At 41.2% G+C, this 22120-nt stretch overlaps 1 protein-coding gene across 5 annotated transcripts; it reads right to left on the reverse strand.

Moving 5' to 3' along the window:
• Window positions 1-417: 417 nt before the first annotated feature.
• Window positions 418-21293, reverse strand: LOC105394059 (receptor-type tyrosine-protein phosphatase N2). Of its 5 annotated transcripts, none has more exons than XM_048623544.1 (23): window positions 20979-21293; window positions 19237-19326; window positions 14871-14924; window positions 14638-14701; window positions 13433-13567; window positions 12283-12391; window positions 11945-12074; window positions 11189-11695; window positions 10976-11116; window positions 10548-10766; window positions 9757-9859; window positions 9274-9363; window positions 8894-8973; window positions 8537-8610; window positions 7954-8172; window positions 7442-7590; window positions 7055-7109; window positions 6664-6885; window positions 6039-6236; window positions 4527-4693; window positions 3576-3629; window positions 2666-2843; window positions 418-2303 (listed from the first exon to the last, which is right to left on the reverse strand). In XM_048623544.1, the coding sequence occupies exons 2-23, from the start codon at window positions 19319-19321 to the stop codon at window positions 2187-2189; spliced, it is 3150 nt and encodes a 1049-aa protein (XP_048479501.1). In that variant the 5' UTR covers window positions 19322-19326; window positions 20979-21293; the 3' UTR covers window positions 418-2186. The 5 variants fall into 5 exon arrangements, with proteins under 5 accessions (XP_048479501.1, XP_048479504.1, XP_048479502.1 ...); XM_048623547.1 differs by having other exon boundaries at window positions 10548-10697; window positions 20979-21292; XM_048623545.1 differs by lacking the exon at window positions 20979-21293 and adding an exon at window positions 20800-20906.
• Between the last annotated feature and the right edge of the window lie 827 nt (window positions 21294-22120).

Here is a 22120-nt window from a genome sequence, read left to right on the forward strand (position 1 = left end):
GAGTTGCTTTGAAGTTTCGCTCTTAGTTGCTAAGCACCTAAGCAAATTGAAGGTTTTAAAAATTCCACAAATTAAAACTAGGAACCTTATATCGTTATTCAAACAACTTCTTCTCATGGGTATTCATTGGCTCGTTGTAATGGCAGACATATTTATCGTTTAGGTAGTTAAGTAGGTACCTACCTAACAACTTAAAGAGTTTAGTTTTTTCATTCCTACCAATTAAATTTAATACTGGAACCTACATATACCTAATACAGTACCTAACTAATTCCATGATTCAAATCTAACGTTTATTTGGGAATTTTCGTTTGGGATGCATTTAAGGGGATGAGGAATTTACCTACATAATGGAAAATCGGGATTTAAAAGGTGTCTTGTTCCCTAGAACAATTTTAATGTAATCAAAATTAATAATTCAATCACCCACATAAAAACTACATATAATTTCATACAGAAATACGGTTAAATATATTTTCTCTTAATCTAGGTAGACTACACTTTATAATTTAGTGGGTATTTTTTTTACATTTTCCCGTATGCAATAAATATGTCAAGTATATAAGTAACGTTTATATAAACCTCACACATAGTGTATTCTTACGTATGGAGATGACATTGCTATAATGCTGTAAATATGTATAACAATTTATTTCCATTTGATTTAATGTTATCAGGTATTCCGTTTGAGAAGGATATGACTGGCTGAAGACATCGTCTTTATAAAAGTTAGACTAACATGATTTTATCGTGCAAGAACTAAAAATAGATAGATACAGCATTAATAAAATTAGAAACACTAAAATCTGCCTTATTATAAGAATAGACAATCCTCTGATTTGTGATTATGTTAAGACTTTGTAAGGTTCTGTGATTGTTTGTACTTGAGTGGTTACTGGATGATATCTACAATTTCATTATAAGTAATTATAATTATGTTGGTAGAAATAACAAACTCATTCAACAAAACGTAAAATACCTATGTATAAGAATTTAGTTCAAAAGGTTCAAATATATTGATAGGTTCTGCCTACATAGGCCTTGTCTTGAATAATATACTTAATGTGTAACATTACAGGTAAATATTTCAGGGCTGACTAGAAGAAAGAGAATCAAATGCACATTTCATGCGCATAATACAATTGTGTTGTATAAAAACAATTGAAATAAATATTTTCAAGGTAAGTATGTATACATGTAACAAGCTAAAAGTACATAAAACTTTGGTCATGTATAAGTAACAGTGCCCAGATGTTATTATATAGATAACAATACAATAATAAATTTATCTTCAGTGTGTCCAAACAGCAATTAAAACGAAAACTTAAGACACAATAAACGGAAGTTAAGCAAACCATAATCATTATATTTAGACACCTTAACAATTGACTAACATTTCTATATAAATATGTAAATACGTTAATGATAATGTCTTATACATTAAATTTCAAATTAAATGCAATGGTGCGTAATTTTTCGAATATTTTTAAACTAAAAGTAACCTACAGTCAAGTGTTTTAAGATGCCCATAGCTTTTTTTAAGTACCTAGATGAATACAGTTAACCAATGCCTAATTTCTCATTAAATAATTAACACTTATTAAATATGCATTTATGCCTTATGAAAATATAGTTAGGTAGTTATCCGTAGACTATAAAGCCGTATAGAAAAATAAATGCCTGCTTCAGAAATGGCGACTACTCTATTAATATGTATTATGTAGTTTAGTTTCGTTCAAAAACTAAAATAAGCAGCTATAGCTCGTGGGTACCTATACCATAAAACTCAATAATTTAAGTAGGTATACAGAAACATAGAAAGCATTAACATTAAAGATACATAAATAAATAGACGCAATAAATCCATCCGCGTTGAGAACCTCGACCGAAGACTAAATATAAATCCATTAAATATGTCTCTCCCTCGTGTAAAAATTAAGTTAGTGGTGTTGATCTTACAGCTTTTCGATTTGGCGAAAAGTTTACAATACAATATTACAATTAGGTATGTATTATGTTATGCGTAAAGATAGATTAACTTATACAGTATGTAATAACCTTCTACGTCTATGGTTAAATCGAGATTCCCACTAAGGAGGTCCGTATGTGTAATCATAAACATTTATTAAATATAATCGTTTGAATCCGTTGAACAATGCGGCCGGGCGGCGTCGTGGGGTCGGTCTCTACTTCTCTCTCTCGTTGCTGTCCTTTTCCTTCTCTTTCTCTTTGTCTTTCTCCTTGTCTTTCTTCTCTTGCAGCTGGGCCAGGTGCGCGGGCAGGGCTTTCAGGATGGCGTGGACCTGAAGGATTGGAATACAATTAGATATGAAAAATGCGTTTAGTGTTGTGGGAAACTCCAAACTGATATACGCATTTTAAACCCCAAGAAGATACAGACTGAAGTGTACAGACCGGATGGACACTTAGGTCGTCCCCGTTTCAAGCCTTGTAGTTGCGGGCGACTACACATGATCAGCAGATGAATGCCACCTTTATTGGTACCTATTGCAAGATGGGAAGACTTTACACTTTAGGTCTCTGAGCTGAATAATAAAATAAGACGCAAGGGCCAACGCCCATAAACAATAGACTACACAGTAGGTACACACAAACAAAGCCGACCTCAAACAAGAATAAGGCTAGGAACAAGAATACTACGCACCTCTTCAGCAACAGCCATCAGCACAAACTCGAACTGCATCTTCGTAGCCACAGTCCTGGGGCGTTGGTCGCGGATGTGTTCCAACGTGGCGGCGATGTCGATCTCCTTGGCGCCCTTCGCCATGCGGTTCAGCACCATGTCGATCAGGCAGTACGTGCCGGTGCGCCCTGCGCCGTCGCTGTGGGGGGATGGGGGGTGAGTATGTATGTACTTCTTAACGATATCTAGATACTAGACACTAGATTTAGTGTAGGGCTTGGATCCGGGATGAATAGATTGGCTATATAGTCAGATTATCAGCTATCAGACAGACTGCTTTTAAGTATCCAGGGTGCGCCGGACGGTCCTATACACACAGTATGAGGGGTCTAGGTTAGGGGCTAGATCCAGAGTTTCTTTTAGATATATAAGTTGGGAGAGGCATGTCTCCATAAGTGCATGGACGGTGTTTGGATGAAAATCCTGTTCTCCTTTTATTCACTTATAAGTAGTTAATCATCATCAGCCCGTAAGTGTCCACTGCTGAACAAGGGCCTCTTTCAAGGAGTTCTTCAATAAGCTAATGGTCTAACTATATCATCATTCATTAATGTGAAAAGCAAAACCTCTAACATTATATCATCACGTAAGTATCGAATGAGAGACGGAAGGTTGGACTCAAACCTATTCATAAAAGGACGTAAATATTCTCATTAGTTACGTAAACATTAAACTGTAGGTACCTGAAGTAGCTAACAGATGATAAAGCAATTAAGGATGTCTGCACGTCGTCGCAATAAGATTAGATACCGCTTTAATATCGCGATAACGGAATCAAATCGTATAATTAACTGCCAACAATCTATAGCAAAAGCAAATAGAGATAAAGATAAGTTGTGTTTATGCGTAAATAATCCAATCTTCTTCTTACCTGCAGTGGACCACGATGGGGCATGATCTTCCGCGGTACGACTTGTTCACTTTCCTGTAGAAAAATAATTGGGTTAACCATGATTGAAAATAAACTTATTAACCTAGGCTAGTTACGTATATAAAAGATAATTCAATGGCTTGTTTATAATGGAGTTGATCTGTTAAAATTACATAGGGCAATGGCAACCAGCTGTTTTAGGCGTTTTAGCTGATCTCTCTAGATTCACTTTTCTCCGCCCAGGAGAGGACTATCTAGGACTTTCTGTCTTATCATTCACTCATCAATGTAACCATTCGGCCACCATTTTGGTGTTCTTTCGTTGAGCATTGGCGCAGACGACTGCCATTTTCAGTCCGAAGAAGGCATTGTTAAGGTTTCCTCGAAGGAAGTGGAATGCCATAATCGAGAGACACCATTCTTTTGTTGTTGTTATTGATCCTCTTGCGGCTGTGACTGCTTACCTATCATTCACTCATCATTGCAAACACGCGGCCGCCATTTTGTTCTTCTTTTGTGCCTTTTTCAGATTTTTCTTTTATACTGAAAGGTTACCTAAACACACTAACCTCCTAAACTCCAGCAGCGCCTTGGTAGAAGAAGGCACTCCGTTCTCGGGCCAGGACAGGAAGTGGAACTCTGTCACAGTACGCGTCTCGCCCGTGCGCTGGTTCTTCAGGTAGAAGCTACAGCTTTACTAGCTTGAGCATTCCGCAGAAGGCATTGTTAAGGATCCCTCGGATTACGGAAGTGGAATACCATAATCAAGAGACACTATTATTTCGCGCTGCATACTCGGTTTCTATTGGGCCTCTTGCAGCCGTGACTGCTTGCCTGTCGTTCGCTCATCATTGCAACCACACAGCCGCCATTTTGGTTTCTTTCGAGCCTTTTTCAGCGTATTCTTTAATCTATGCTAATACTTATACTGAAAGCCTAAACAAAACTAACCTCCTAAACTCCAGCAGTGCCTTAGTTGACGACGGCACTCCGTTCTCGGGCCAGGACAGGAAGTGGAACTGTGTCACAGTACGCGTCTCGCCCGTGCGCTGGTTCTTCAGGTAGAAGCTGCGGACTAGGTAGTCGTCGCACCAGATGTGCTCGCTGACTAGGTGCACCTGTGGGGAATTGATGGTTTGGTGGTAAGAAGTAGCAAACGTAGGCTTGAGGCGAAATTTTAACATTGAACTGGAAGAAGCCACTAAACGAACCCAAACGCAATGAAATGAAGAAAACTTTAGTAAAATAGCGCGATGGCCTTGGCGGCTAGACATAAAGGGAGTGTTGACATTGGGGGAGACCGATAGTCAGCAGTAATCTACCATGACGACTATAAGTGCCAATTTCCCCATACTCGGTTAGAGCATAACCAGGTATTAATGGTTGAATTTTAACACATCTGTCAAGAATTTTATATGGAGATAACGTATAATTGATAAACCAATCCCGGTCGGTTACATAACCGACTATGGAGAAATTGGCACTTAAGCACTCTAATATTATGTCAGTGTAATTGGCACCTTTCGACCTTAAAATTCGAACCGAAATTCTTTTATCCCCTCCTCTGCATTGAGCTCAACGAACTTAGCAGAAGTCCTTGATTAGAATCCCCATACCTCGTAGATGTGATACAGTTCAGAACCCTCCTCTGGCCAGTAGCGGTGGCACAGCTGTTCACCACTCTCCGTGAGTCGCGTCAGCATCACCATGACGACGGAACCTGCTCCCACACCAGCTGCCGGGAGGCTACTCCGGGCAATGCTAGGCACAAGTCTGGATCTACGGGATTGATTCCGGAAATTCTTTTATTTTCTAATGTATATAGCCCCGGATCTACTGAACCGATTCCAGAAATTCTTGTACCTATGTAAAGCCCTCGATCTACTGAACCGATTTCGGTTATTCTAAGACCAGTATCAGCAACTTTTGACCTTGAAATTCGCAAAGAAACGCTTTTAGTGCCTCCGTCACGTTAAGCTCCAGTTATCCTCTGAACGTAAATGGACAAAAACTATTGTCCAACGTACGTACCTCGTAGATGTGGTAGAGCTCAGAGCCCTCCTCGGGCCAGTAGCGGTGGCACAGCTGCTCGCCGCTCTCCGTGAGCCGCGTCAGCATCACCATGACCACGGAGCCTGCTCCCACACCAGCTGCCGGGAGGCTACTGCAGGCCATGCTAGGCATAAACCTGGATCTACTGGACCGATTTCGGAAGTTCTTTTACTGGCGTATAGCCCCGGACCTACTGAACCGATTCCAGAAATTCTTGTACCTATGTAAAGCCCTGGATCTACTGAACCGATTTCGGTTACTCTAAGACCAGTATAAATCCCAGTTATTTGTCAGTGTCACGAGATACCTTTGACTCTCAAATTAGCACAGTTACTCTTTTACTGCCTCCGCTACGTTGAACTCTGGGTATCCTGTGAACGTATATGGAGAAAAAGTGATATTCCAACATACCTCGTAGATGTGATACAGTTCAGAGCCCTCCTCGGGCCAGTAGCGGTGGCACAGCTGTTCACCACTCTCCGTGAGCCGCGTCAGCATCACCATGACTACCGACCCTTGCTCCCACACCAGCTGCCAGAAGTCCGGGGCCGTGGCGGCGAGCGGGCCCGCGCACGCGATGTACGCCGGGTTGCGGGGGTCGTGGTCCGTCTGCGGGGAATGGGGAGGGGTTAATGAACTGGTTAGACGAAAGTGCATGAAAGGAGAATCTTTCAATGTTGTATCAACTGTATATACGTCCAACGCAGTGAAGCTAATCTGACTGGCTAATTTGACCACAGTGACGTGATTTGTCAGTGACACGCTAAGAAAAGTACGGAGTAAGATTGGTCTAAGCGCAGGTTACGTTGGTATCAATCTGTCTTCTGTTTGTTCACTAGAGCGGAGTGGGTTGAGGAAGCAGCGAGTGAGGCAAGAATCCATAAATAGATTTGCAATTATGCGCCAATTTTTACTCAGCTCGCTGTTTCCGTAAACAGGCAGATTTATTCTCAATTTATGTTCAGATTCTGCAACTTCGGAAAAGACAAAACTATGTGTAAACATACCTACTTAAAAACAATACAATTCCACTTACAATAGTCGAAGCATTAATATAATCCGATCCCAGATGGTTAGACAGCGTGTTCAGGGTCACCCTCGAATGATCATACGGCAGGACATCAGTGTATCTGTTCTTGCCCTTGTTCTCAGGTTTCAGAGCGGCGGTGGTGGCGCAGGGCTCGGCTTCATAGGCGCACAGGGCACGCCACTCCTGTTCTAGACGGTCCTTGTTGCGTAGGTGGTCTTCCATGTAGGCCTGGGGGGGAAATAGTGGTTAATTTTGTGTTTAGTAGTGGTCGGAGACTAGATGTAGGGTAGAAAGGTGGTATAATTTTAGTAGACATTCGGGTAAGTTTAATTTCAAAGAGGCATATTCCTATGCAAGTGAGTAGTGACCGACTATCCAAGTAAATGAGATTACTTACCAAAACCATATGTCCGGTGGAAATGTCCATATTGGTCAGAGCTGGTTCTTCACTCCTGAAAATAAAAGATAAATAATTAGGAATAGTTTTCTTATACATAGTTATGTAATGATCATAGATCTGCGTCATTATCAATATGAAGTCGAATGCATGAAGAGTTTCCTACTGTTTCATAAAGATACCATGGTTTGATCACCCACTCACTGTTCCGTATCTATTTTTAGCTACCAGGGTGCCAAGAATTCGTAGCAAGTATGTTAGCAGGTAATAGCAGCCGTATTTTAGAATAGGACATAGTTATGAAAATAACAAAGCGTTTTGAGTCTACTAGATGACGCAATAATGGAGAGCGATTCGAGTCAATAGGTACCAGGAGCGCATACTAACCAAGAAGACGTGCTGGATCGCGTAGACGGCGAGTTGTTCTCAGCTTCCTTGGTCAGCGAGGCGATGCGCGGCGGCTGTTCCGCCGGGTGTGGGGTGGTGGTCGTCTGTTGTCCGGAGAATTTGCCGGACATGCGGGCCCGGCATAGCTCCTGGGGCAGATGACAGGTGGTTAGAGATAGATGGATAGAATACACTTTATTTGTACACCAAAAAAGAATAATAAAATTAACAAGTTGTAACTTAATTAGTAGGGTACAAAAGGCGGTCTTATCACTGAAAGCGATCTCTGCCAGACAACCTTTGGTTAGGTTAGGTTTTGAATATATGGTTATAGGCTTTCATCAAGACTTCAAAGGCTTTTATAACGCAAAAATCACTAGAATTTTGCAGGAATGATTCGGTTACATTTAGGAAATATAAGTACCTACTCTTCATCAGTACTAGTCTGAGCATCTAAAATCTGCAGACATTTAGGCAGTCAGCAAGCAAAGGTTGCCAGATTCAACACCTACCTGATAATCATTGGTGGCCTCAGCATCCCCATCCACGGCGCGCGTCAACCCCGCCAGCTTCCTCTTAGCCGCGGAGTCCTTATGAAGCAGCAGTGCAAAGACCACGCCCGCCGCCGCCAACACCGTCAGAGAGCCAATCAGGGAGAGGAGCACCGGGATTTGCAGGCCCAGGATCTTGCGCTCTTCTAGGTTCACTGGGATCACCATCGGGCGCTTGCTCTGTGGGGTAGGTGGATGTTTTTAATATGTGGCGTTGGTGTGGTAAAAGGTGCAGTCGACAGCGACAGACTAGGATGAAGAGTTGTTGCGTCTGCAGTTTGCTTCACTGAGGCCGGGGGTATAGAGGTCAGAAGCATTCTGGTAATTAGGACATTTTTTTTATTTCTGCTATAAAATTGTTTTACACGTAGGAGGTAGTAAAATATGACACCAATAGAGTCACCATAGAAATTAACAGATTTTTCATAGTCTTTATAATGTCTTTCATCCATGACCTACGTCAGAAAAGCTACAATTTCATCTGAACAGTCAACCAGTGGCTTTACACCTGTAGTGGATGAAGCCACACTAATCCGTCACTCACCCTGTCCCCAACACCTGAGCCACTGACCACGGCGCCGGTCTGTCTGCGCAGCTCCTCCCTCACTTCGTCTGTCACTGTAATCGATAAATACGATTTATTATAGGTATGCATTCATGTAACAGGCAAAACTATCAATAAGGATGCCTGCATAAAGTATGCCGACTTTGATATGATTTTACAATTTCTGAACGACTTTTTGTGGGAACTGTGCGTTGCATTATTGCAATCACTACGATCTATATTCGTCCTGCAAAAAGAATTGTAGAGCTATTTCAAGATATTGTTGTTTCTATTTTATTAAGTTTGAATCTAGCTAGTGTTTAATAGATAGGAATTATAATGAAGAAATTAGCTTACAGACTCGTCTAGCCACATCGGCAGCCTCCAATCCTTTACTGTTCTTCTCTACTTTGAACGTCACTTCGTTAGGGTCGACTCTGGAAACATTATTTTTATGAATTAATACTTTTCCATACAGTGGAACATCGAACCGTGATAAACGATAATGAATGAAAACAATCCCTATATTCCATAATGTAAAATATGCGAAATAAAGTATCCTAGAGAAAGATCCACAATAAGATAAGTAGTTAGTTATGTATGTACGTAGTTACTAGATACAACCAGCTCTAATAAAGGTTTTTAGGTGCCATAAAATGGAAACATAGGTGACCTAAGAGTGCAAGTGCAATACGGATGAGAGTGCCATGCGAGGTGCAGTTAAGAACAGTGGTTACCGTGGGTTGGTCAGAGTATTTTTCTCTAGGCCCAACAACTCTTCAATGCGGGATATGAACTCGATACCCTTTTTCCAATCCGTACCAAACCTACGGGAGATAGTGGCAAAAATATGTAGGTATTCTGGAAAGCTCTGTTCAGACCAGTCCCCGTTGCACGCGTCCGTTATCGACGTAGATAAAAGGCACTGTATCGTCATTCGCGATAAATACGCGCTGCGAATGGTGGAACGCGCATTAAACTAGTTTATCGAAGTCGATAACGGATGCGTGCCGCGGTGCCTGAGCTATATCGCTGTCGCGCATGGCATATTGAGTTGATATGACAAACGCTCTTACCAACAATTATATCGTTTAGTTCTGAAAGGGTTTTGGGCAAATTTACTTGGATTCGGAAATCTTAGAAGGGGATGGAAGAATTATTCTGATATTTAGGTAAGAGAAAACTTAAGTAGCAACTAATAAAACAAATTATAATTTTACCTGTTGTTAAACTTCACAAAGGCATACGAAGGGTCGTGATCATAAGAACTATGGTCGTGGTTTCCACCTTTAGCAGCCAACTTCTGTGCGTTACCTGAATCTCCTGAAAAAAACATCAAATATACACTCATATTAAACTGTTATATCAATCGTAATATTTTAAATTATTAATTGTATCACACATAGATTCATAAGTTATATTTATAAGCATATTAAATGGATAGAAACAGAAAAATCCCTCCTATCCTAAATTCATATTTATGTAGACAAAAACACATGGAGAAAGAGCGAGACAGAGAATAGAACATCGATTTTATAGAACGAGCGGCAGTATCTATTAAAACATAATAAAAACTAGAGTTTAAAAAAAACAGCCGCATGCTTGCGTGAAAATAAAAACCAAAAAATAGTGATGTGCGAAGAGGTAAACACAGTGCGATACAATACAGAGTTTAACCCGGCCGAGTTAAGTTGACACCTGCTCGCTGACGAAAACCAGATGTTAGCTAGCTCGGGGAAACCAGCTTGGGCCCTGGTTCTTGTCGGCGAGATCCCGCGGCACGGGTCCGCTTTCGGCATGGATAAACTCATTTAATGCGCGTTCCACCAATCACAGGCAGTATGTATGGCGAATCGCGGTTTAGCGACGTTTATCTAGGTAGATAACGGATCCATGCAACGACGACGGGTGCCAAGTTACCTCGGCCGGGTTGCAGGAGGTGCAGCGCGGAGCGGCCGGTGACGTCACGCGGGGAACATCGATGGCACGGCTACAGTCCGCTCACACTAACCTGACACATTGTTGCTGAACAAAAACTTTATATGCTGCGCGTCCAGCCGTGGCCCGGGCTTTTTAACATCGTCCCGTTCCCTACGCTTAAAGCCCCACTCATTATAAAGTAAATCTTGCAACTCATCCGAGGAAAATTTGGAATTTTCATCTGAAACATCATCGTCGCCATTTGTAACACCCGCGTCTAAGTGACGCTCTCGCGACGCACGCCTCGCATCTAGTGGGCACATGTGAAACAAAAGTGAACAAAACATAATAAAACTACTGAAAACGTTAACCAAATTATTCGTTTATGAGTCTAGAAAAGAGCTGGAAGCTGAATTTACAGTTTCTCTTCTGGAGGAGAAATGGATGATACATTTTGCAGTAAGTAGTGATTGCAAAATAATCAACGAAGCAATTTAGTGCCAAGCTTCATAGTCTTACCTTGAAGATCGTCCATTTTGAGTGGGCCGCCTTCAGCGTACAGAGTCTCTTGTGGCTTAAGTCTCGACTCAATCATTTTCCAGTAGTTAATCAGATACTGCATATTCTGATTTTGGTATGCATTTTCGCTGGATGACAAATCTGAAAATGCATTATACATAATGTAACAATTCTTTCAATTATTAACACGAGTGATGATTGGTTTAGCATTACCTTTATAATGGTTAGGATCCAACTCCCCGCTGCCTGTGTCCACTCCATAATTCTCGACATCATCTTCGAAGTACACGCGAGGTTCCGGGATCTCGTTATCGGGATTCTCATATTCAAACGGAAAGTTCTTCTCGGCGAAACTCTGTTTATACTTCTCGAGTGCATTTGACCTCACTTCTGCGTCAAGAGGCGAGAATCTATTTCCAGTTATGTACTCGGCTGTAAACGGTGGGACTACAATCTTGTTTTTCATCTTTCTGAAGTGCGCATTAAGTCTGTCTTCGTCTGTTTCGCCGTCGTCGTTGATTGGTACTTCAATGGGTAAGGATTTCTTTTCGTTTTCGATCATGTCGTCAAAGTCCCGTTCTTTCTCCTCCTGAAGTCGCTCGCGGAACCCTCCGAAGGTCATGGGGGGTTCGCTTTCTTCCTTCATCAGTATGTAGTTGCGTAGTTTGTCGCTTGGGTCTTCGTTGGGAGTCAGAAGTCCGTTTGATTCCAGTAGTGCATCTGAATAAGGAAAGCATTTTTTTTTTGAACCAAATAGTCAGTTAATGTATCTAAAATGCGAATAATGTAGCGAAACTGTAACATATTTTATTGATCATTATCATCAACACATGCCCAAGAAGCTCCACACAACACGTCGTCCTCTGCCTTTCTCATCCACTTGGCTACTTATCTAAGATCCAGCGGGCCGGAGGGGGTCCCAAGCATTTTTTTTTACAATATCGGTCACTTTATAAGCTGTTACATTACCTGGTGGTGGTATGTAATTGTTCAAATCATCTTCGTCGACAGGGGGGTTGTAGATCTCGTTAGCGTAGTCAGTTTCTCTCACGGCAGAGTTCGGCGTGAATCTTATGTAAGCAGTAGCGTCAGGGTCAACCTGAAAATTAAAAGTTGAGCATACATTTATAATTAAAACACAGACTAATGCTAATTACAAAATTTAAGGGTGTTAGTGACACACAACTTACAGTCATTCTGAACTACTTACATCTCCATAAAATAATGCTAGACTATTGTATAGTCATTCCGATTTTTAGCAGTCATAGAGCACCAATGGATTAGAATATAAAAATACGTTCTCTTACTTCAGTTTCAGTGCGTTCATCGGACGCCTCCGGTTCATCGACCGCGGTCATCTCCAGTTTGGGATCAGCGAAGTGGTCGCAAATCTTCCTGTTCACTTGCGCAGGGTCTCTGCGAAAATAAAAGAATGTAAAATTTAAAAATAGTAACGATAAGACGTCTGTGGATAGGCATATTTTACTTTTAGGTACGCTTGCCACACTTTCAGTAGCTGGATGACTTTAGGTAATCAACTACAACTTTGCTGTGTAATTCCTCACCAATATTTATTTTTTATCTATATCGCTGTCTGTAAGGCACCGTATTGGCACTAGGGTTTCAATAGTACCCTACTGAACTCGCTCGATGAAGGTAGCACTCCCTATATGACTATACATAAGACTGCACCAAGGTGTAATATCCAAAGAAGTCCCACTTCACCTACGCCAGAGAGAGACAACAACAACACTCACAGCTCCCGCCTGCGCGTGTACAGCATGGCCTGCAGCACGCACTGCGTGTAGGCGTGCTCCCAGCGGTACCCGCGCGCCACCAGCCGCTGCAGCTCCGACTCACTTCACCTACGCCAGAGAGAGACAACAACAACACTCACAGCTCCCGCCTGCGCGTGTACAGCATGGCCTGCAGCACGCACTGCGTGTAGGCGTGCTCCCAGCGGTACCCGCGCGCCACCAGCCGCTGCAGCTCCGACTCACTTCACCTACGCCAGAGAGAGACAACAACAACACTCACAGCTCCCGCCTGCGCGTGTACAGCATGGCCTGCAGCACGCACTGCGTGTAGGCGTGCTCCCAGCGGTACCCGCGCGCCACCAGCCGCTGCAGCTCCGACTCACTTCACCTACGCCAGAGAGAGACAACAACAACACTCACAGCTCCCGCCTGCGCGTGTACAGCATGGCCTGCAGCACGCACTGCGTGTAGGCGTGCTCCCAGCGGTACCCGCGCGCCACCAGCCGCTGCAGCTCCGACTCACTTCACCTACGCCAGAGAGAGACAACAACAACACTCACAGCTCCCGCCTGCGCGTGTACAGCATGGCCTGCAGCACGCACTGCGTGTAGGCGTGCTCCCAGCGGTACCCGCGCGCCACCAGCCGCTGCAGCTCCGACTCACTTCACCTACGCCAGAGAGAGACAACAACAACACTCACAGCTCCCGCCTGCGCGTGTACAGCATGGCCTGCAGCACGCACTGCGTGTAGGCGTGCTCCCAGCGGTACCCGCGCGCCACCAGCCGCTGCAGCTCCGACTCGAACCACTGTAGGTCGGCGCTGCTCATGTCGTATCTAAGTAGAGAAAGAAAGAAAATTCATTTATTTGCAGCACACACAGAAACAACACTTTATATGTGTATAAAAGGTTAAAAAGTAATGAGAAATGAGCATGAATGTTGCTTCTCGGTGCCGAAATGGGTTCTAGCTCATCTTGATGCTATGGCAGGTATACGGTATACTACACCACACGATAGCGCTGGTTTTCAGCTAGAGGTGGGGCGGTTAGTGGGGGAAGGGAGCGCCCAGTGGATAGCGTTGTGTGCGATGTGATGGTATGTGTTAGGCTGTGTCCGCACAGCGATAATTCAACGCGCGATATTAATGCTCGCGAATTATATTCCGGCGCCTGTACCCACCGATACGGAATAAGTACTCATATAATATTCAATGTGTTACAGAATTGCGGGAAAAAAACCACGCGGTGAAATATCGCTGTGCGGACACAGCCTTAGGGTTTCTCGGTGCGATAGCTTAGGCGTCTTAGTAGCTTAATTTCGCAGTAGCTTTGCGTCTCCAGTAGGTAAACTGTAAGCTGCCGAATGAGTTATCGGCGTATAAGCTTTTCGCCTAGTAACGAAATGGGATAAAAGTTTGCCTACTAGGAACGCAGCCTTATAGTTCAGTGATAAGAAAGTGAAATAGTCTGCTGTAAATTTGGGATACCTACTGCGCAAAAATGCTTTAAAATGTTTTGAGCAAAACAAAGTTGGTAAGTATATACAAAATGACATAGTAGATAATTATTATCCTCTAGGTATCTACAGAAAACAGTCCCTGAAATGTGAGCCTTTGTACAGAGCTTCAATTAGCGTCGTCCTTTGTTTCTGTGAGTGACAGACAGGCGACAATACCTCCCACATTTTAATGAAAATCTGCACGTGTTTTTGTACCTATTGTGATATGTCCATGAAGGTTTCAGAGGAAAATGGAGTTTACGTACAGCCTGGTAAGTTAGTGTAGAAGCGGAACATTTTTTAAGGCATGTCTATGCTAAAGAAAATTAGTTCCCCTATTTATTTTTAATCTTTCTTGCCAGGCTGTAAATGTTTATAAAAATTAAATTTTATTAAATTAAAACTCACTGGTACAGCGAGCCATCCTCCGGCTCCTCTTCGTAAATGGGTATGCATTTCCCAAATGCGTAATCTGAAAAGGGGGTAGAAATCTCATTAAAATATTTGCTTTCATTAAAGTTTATATTAACTGTTATAAACTTTTTAATTAATTATTACTACGAACTATTATTATGCATAGCAACTATCAAGAGCTTCTAGGTAGATTTGTATAGTTGTTGTATCAATATAGAGCTGCTCACCATCATAGCACCACTCCACTCCTTCAACACACAGGCTGGTGCTGAACAGACAACCTGGAACAAGAAAACTTATTGTGAAGTAAACAGAACAACATAATCTTCTTAGCGTGTCGGGTGACACACACTAGCGCGCGTCTAGGCTTTGGTGAAAGGATTAGCCAATCAGAATAAGACCATTTCCTGATTGCCCAGGGCAATATTAGTCTATGGCCGAACGTATAAGTACATATAAGGTGCAGGTGAATCAAAGAGGTCGATCCTTTCTTAAAACCACCCCATTATTATCAAATGCTAGAGTATAATTTCCATAATTAACTTAGTTAAACGCAAATAGACACGTGGCAAACATTTGTGGGTAAGAGATAGGGAATATTATTATTGAGGGCCATAACTTTCGCAATTAATGTAACATTTTGAAACTTTGAAAATAAACGTGAGGGATACCCGTGCCGTTTCCGTAAAATCTCAAGGTTCTTTGCGGAAAATTCAGTAATTTATGGAGTAGCTTCATGGCGTCATAGCTCTTCTCTGCCCAGAATCAAACCCGGGAAAAATTATTTATGAAATTAAAATGGCACCACCCAGTTAAAACCAATCAATACATAAGAAAAATCTCAGTGAACATAATTACATAAAAACATCAAGGACACATTATAGTTAGAAACGAATTGGGAACATCATCTCTTTTTCGAAGTCCGTTAACAGTGCTACACTAAGTACACTGCTATCGACTCCTATCCAATTCAATAAATCTGAGAAAAACTAAACATAGAACCTATAAAAGTAAATTAACAAGATTGAAAAGAAAAGAAGTATCGTGATTTCTCTTGGATACACAGCAACTACTCACAATCTAGACGAAGTAGAATGTATTGATTTTATTGCTACCTCTGTTACTGAGGGTCCACCTACACAGTTTTCTAGTATAGAAATAGCCTGGAAATAAATATAAGTAGTTAATTACTTATAAATTTATATAGCCATTGTACTCGGGAGCTATAAAAAAGTTCCAGTTACATATGGATCGGCAATCGCAGGTGTAAATGCGGTGCTTGATAGTTTAGTCCTTATACTTAATGCAAAAAGATATGTAATACTTATGGAGAAGTTTAAGTACCTACCTACACCTTCATAATAACAATTTGCTAAAATATAAATGAGGCAAAAAGATCGACTGAGATAGATTGAAGTTACAGACAGAACTCCGTTCCGGTGTTTAATTTTGTTGCTTATTTATCAATTATTTTCAGTTATTCAGATGGCATTACTCTGCTCGTAAAGCGAGTTCATTGGATCATAAAAAGAGTCTCGTTACCAGCAGGTCCCGGCTGTTAACGCTCAAACTGCCATAAAATAGTGATGATTCAGTTTAAGTGGCCAACTTCTTACAAGCAGTGGGAGACCTTTGTCAGGGAAAGATCTTCAATGTGCCATCAGTAAGTAATATGAACTTAATCCAAGTACAGTACATTCAGTAGATACCCAATTTTAAAGTTAGAAAGTAATATTGGATGGAAGACCAATCCAACTTGATCAATCGAAACTCATTTTATTACGCATCGATGGAATCATGAAAAGTTCATCTGAAAGTTTAGATTCCACAGCTAAGGAAGATACAGTATTTTATTTGAAAGTCAGCACACTACCAATAATATGTACTTAGACTTACATGGTGTTGCAAAAAAATTATGGTAGTTAAGGGGGTTCACAATGGACATCTGAGTAAACTTCTTTCAGTTAGGCCCCCTGTATGAGACGACAAGCCCACACAAGCGGCCTGTATTTCCATAGATGGGTACCTACTGAATACCTAATCTATCCCTTCAAACCCTATTTCTTTACTGTATTTACATATCAAAGTGTCGTAGCCTTTTTAAATCGATAGGACATTTTGTAGGACCTTTAAGGAATATATTTATTATCCCGTTTCAAATAAGTACCTGGCTGTACCTCCTAACTAATAGCGTTAATTACTATGATATTGATAACACAAATATTTTTCGATATTTAGACATCAGAATCTAAATTATAAATAGGTACGTAGGTAACTACTAGCTACAGAAAGGGAACAAAATAACTCTGCGTCGAGTAAATAGTCTTACGACTCTTAACATTTATGAGCAAACTAGCTGTTCCCGCGCGCTTAAAATGTTTTCCCGTGGGGATTCCGGGATAAAAAGTAGCCTATGTTCTTTCCCAGGGTCTAGACCGTATGTATACCAAATTTCATTCAAATCCGATCAGTAGTTTTGGCGTGAAAGAGTAACAGACAGACAGACAGACAGACACAGTTACTTTCGCATTTATAATATTAGTTAGGATTAGGATAGTCTCAAGCGAGGGGCTTGAAATGGATACGTAGAATAAACTACAAAGACAAGATATTCCTGGGTTATAGATCCCAGTACAATGCATTAGCGCGAACTGAAGCCATACAAAGCTTCACTACAATAGAGGTAGGTGAATGAAATACATTACTTATTGTAAGTGAAAATAGCCTTTACAAAGAAAATCCTTTGAAAACCCACCCTGGCTACAGTTTGTTCACTAACGCTAGTCTAGTTGCATATTATATTTTTTTAGAGTTCACTATTATATTTTCCAAGTACTTCAGTACTTCTTAATACCTTACACCAATTAATTGAAAAAAAGCGAAGAATGTGTAGTATGGTAGGTAATGATAAATACGTCAAAATATTATAAATCTGAAAAAACCTCTCTAACCCTTTATTTAGAGGACAATCCACCGTAGGCAGCAGGTAACTAGTTATATCTATTAGCACTGAAAAAGTTCCAGTGACAATGGTACTGCAATGGCATCTGGCACTATTTCGTTGCTCCTGAGTAGGTATATTACACTAGGTATGTACCTAAATACGAGTACACAAAATATTTACTCTCTTTACCTTATTTCGTAAGTGCGTTTAAGGGGCTTGGCAACTCCCTTGTAAGTTCTGTAAAAGTAAAAAGTTTTGGACAAAGAACACTTTTTTAGGTACGTATCGTACCTACGTTTCTTTGTAGGAAGTAAACAATATTGGCCCACCCACTTTCGTTGACTGTGGAATATAGGGCACCTAAAAGTTCTACAAGCAAGGATTGGAGAGAAATGACCTCGGAATTGCTGCCCTGCACGAATCTAACTAGAAACTGTTGCGAGTCAGAGTAGAGTCAACAACTATGGAACCTCATTTTTCGGAGGTGTCATATAAAGTTGACCCTTGGCGGTCAGTTATATAACTGATAGTGTCATCATCATTATTATTTGCTAGCTGCAACATCATTAGGTACTTCCTTGTGGTGTTCCTTCTCAAAGACACAAAACGTCTACCTTTAGAACTAAAACTGTGCATCGGAGTCTGCGTTGTATATGCTATTTGTAAATTTTCACATCACTTACAAATTTCGCATTAATAACAAACAACATAGAAAGTAAGGTACCTACACAGAGTCACAGGTACCTAATCAGACATCAGAGAGAGACAGACGTACATCATCAAACCACATCAAGACGTTATTACACTTATATTAATTACGAAAGCACTCCATTTCCGACCCAACATTAGTATTAATTAGACCAAAATTTTCCTCTCGCACTTCGCAATAAAACTGGGGTGCTAATTGGGACATTAAAATAATATAGCTAATGAATAAATGGAATTGACATGAACGGAGCTGTATGTAAAGGGAGCCAAAGAAGAATATTATGACGTGGTTATGACCGTGGCACATTTATTCAGTCTGGGGCAAAGAAACCTGACCCCTTCAGAGGGACAATGCTACATGAGAGGGGCCCGGGGGGATTCTTTTCCACTGACTGTACCCATAATATGTAGAATGACCATAGAGGCTACCTAGTTTCCGTGCCACCACATAAGTCTTACGGTAATAGCTGAAAAATCTTAGTATTCATCTTTCAGGCATACTTATGTAGCAACATTTAGTTCTGGGCGTGCAGCGCTGTGTCTACCAAATTTCAGTAGTGGCGTAGACTCTACACCGTCTAACCGCTGCATAATCAGCAATGAAGAGTCACTTTAGTGTACGAAAAACGAGCAAACCACGTCTGTATCTCGTTGCATTAAACGTTTCCATGACAGCTTCTTCGTACCTAAGAATGTATATATTGTAAATCAAGAGTAAATCTCCTGTTTCAACTTAACTACTGTATAAAATGAACCCATATTTATACCTTGTAAAACATAGCAAGAGTCCTATGACGTTTGATTGACAGATACGTCTTATGCCTAGTGAATAAAATTAATTTTCCCTTGAAAACCAAAAAAAAACAGAAAAAATGTATGGATTTGACAGCTGTCCCAGGGTTTTTAGTATATTTTAGAAAGCATGGCTAACAGTGACTCACCTATGTTTCCATCGGCGAGCGAGGGCGCCAGTGAGCTCACCAGCACCAGCGCCCACAGGGCCGGCCGCAGCAGAGGGCCCGACATCACATCTGTGAGAGAGATAAATGTACTGTAGTGTAGCTCATTGTGATAGGGTGGTGACTTGGAGAGTGGGTCGAACAGAGTGGAGACACGAGGGAAGAAGGTAGAGAGAAATATACCTACTGTAGCTCATTGTGATAGGGTTGAAACTAGTAGAGTAGAGAGAAATGTACTGTAGAACATTGTGATGGTGGAAAGTCGCATTGTTGCAGGTAGACCATATTCAGTGGAGAGCTGGAGACACGTAGGGAACTTGGTAGAGAGAAACATACGCGGCATTGGTCACAGCTCTAACCTCTCTAACTCAAGTCAATTCAAAACACCCACACACAGAAACCTCTTTTGCGGTGGCAATAAAATGGTACCTAATAATTATTTATAGACATGCCTACTGTGATAATGGGCGGCGAGACTGAAACAGTATAAAATAATTGGCAGTAAACTATTAATACCCTCTAACCTTTACATTACTTTACATCTTCGCATACACATGCACAAAGGTTAATTATGAATACCAACACCTGTTACACGGTTCTGTTATCTACACCTACCTACAGTCATAATAACTTTGTACCTAATGAAGTTACAGAGGCTTGGTATATATAGGTATGACAGGTACCAAAAGTACAATCTGGGGAAAAGAAATCTGACCCCTCCCAGAGTGACAATGCAGCCTCTTAAGGCTCCAGGTTTTCTTAGCCCCAGACTGGACCTAGGTGAACTAGGCTAGGTGGTAAACATCATAACTACAATCTACTACCTACGTACAGAAGTGGGTGCATATATTTTATTTAGGTCAGACTTCTAAGGAATCTCAATTTAGATAGAGCCTTCCGGGCTTGATAAGGTCGATATCTTACATAGAGGACGTGACTAGTTTATTAAATAAGAATTTATTGGACATTCTTTTACATTTATACCTATTCAAATAAAAAGACGGGATTAAGGAACATAAGTACTTCTCTAACAAAAAAGACGGGGTATAGTTGTAGTCTGTATTAGAGCTGCGTCAGAGGCACTTGTAGCTCTACGAGTAAATACGATTTAAATTCGTTTGTTCTAACTCAAGTATTCCACATATTTGTAGAAAAGGCAATTTAGGATTTAAGAAGTTCTATGGGTGTGTATTCCTTAACAAAATAATATAACGGAAATTGGAAACTTACTGGAACTTATCTACTTACACATTTGTTCATCATAATACCGATATTTATTCATATATGTAAAACTAAATGGTGCAAGCAGTCATGGTGGTTGAAACTTTTGATACATAATAGAGAACATGAAAGATTATAGAAAACATTACATATCTCCCAATACATATGTGCAAGTTTAAAAATAGCTCAACATACGTACATAGTTATAGATTTAGGTCCTCTGACGTAGGCGCTCTGCCCTTTCCCCGCGGCCCACGCAAACACTAGATATAACAATGCCCATTTTAGACCCTGACCCCCGGGCACTCTCAACTAATTACTTACCACCATCCCTCTATTTACAAAGCAAAACAAGCAGCCGTCCCATCCACCACCGACACCATTAACACAAAATTCACAAGCAACAACAGGTACCGCATCCACTAAAACTAAAACATGGCTGAAAACACACGACACAAAACACAGAACGATCGCATTGGAGCGTTTGTCGCTTTCATATTTACCGTTTAGGGTCGCCGACGTCCTCAAAACATATCCAAGAGGGGTATGGAAGCTTCACAGCACGGGGAGCTCTAGGAAACAGGTTTGGAGGTGTTTTCCTGTGGGGGAAAACTGAGCACAGCTGCGACTGGGCCCGAGAGCCTGCGCCGCGGTATCGATCGCCGCCACCACGCGCCGCCGCCGCCGCCGCCGCCCACTCCGTAGCTGTCACACTCCAATCATCGCTAGATAAACACCATATTACCACTCGCCCCAATACTTGAGCCACTTCAGGCGGACACTAATAAACGAACGCGATACGTGGAGTCCTCCACCCTCACATAAATTACACGATATGACGCAGTAACTATTTAGGGGAGACCGGGGACAAAAGTAACAGCGGGTAGAAAGTAACAAAGACTCTGTGGACTTCCCCAATAGCCTTAACGTCCCAAGCGACCGCTGGTAGTCAGCATGCGATACCCCCCGCGCATGAAATCATTTTCCGTGCCCGTGCCGCGGTGCAAGGTTGTTTTAGTGAGCATTTCGTGATTTTACACACCAAAAGTAAGTTTTTTGGTGTTTATTCGTTTAGTGTTTACGTAGAATTAAGATGCCAAGAACCATATGACTATTTGTTTATTGATTCATTATAAGATTGTCTGTAGCATGTCATTAATTGTTTTCGAATAACACGTGCTGTTTTAAAGTTATGTCGCCTGATATTTCGAAAATGGGGATGGGTACAAAAGTAACAGCTCGCGGCAGGACAAAAGTAACGAATTACTTACGTAAGTTTGCCATGTCACATTATAAATTTTATTTTTTTGGTGTTTGTTTAGATATTTGTGACATAATATAAAATATTATGGCACAAATAAAACAACTTCTTATCAGTTAGTCAGTTTAAATGATTTATCTCATTTACAGTTTATATTCAGAAGTTTTTTTTTGTTTTGTCAATAAATCATAAGTTTTTTTTAGTTTCGATAGTTTTTTGAGAAGTTTTCTTAACTAAATAATTTGATTGTTTTTTTTTGTTCTTTCTTTTGAATCGTATTTATAACATTGGGCAGAATTTATGGGTTGTTACTTTCGACCCATGCCTTGTTACTTTCGTCCTGACCATGGGGTCGAAAGTAACGATTTCCCTTTTTTTTTTGAG

This window comes from Plutella xylostella, chromosome 10 (assembly GCF_932276165.1).
Source record: "Plutella xylostella chromosome 10, ilPluXylo3.1, whole genome shotgun sequence".
Classification (NCBI taxonomy): domain Eukaryota; kingdom Metazoa; phylum Arthropoda; class Insecta; order Lepidoptera; family Plutellidae; genus Plutella; species Plutella xylostella.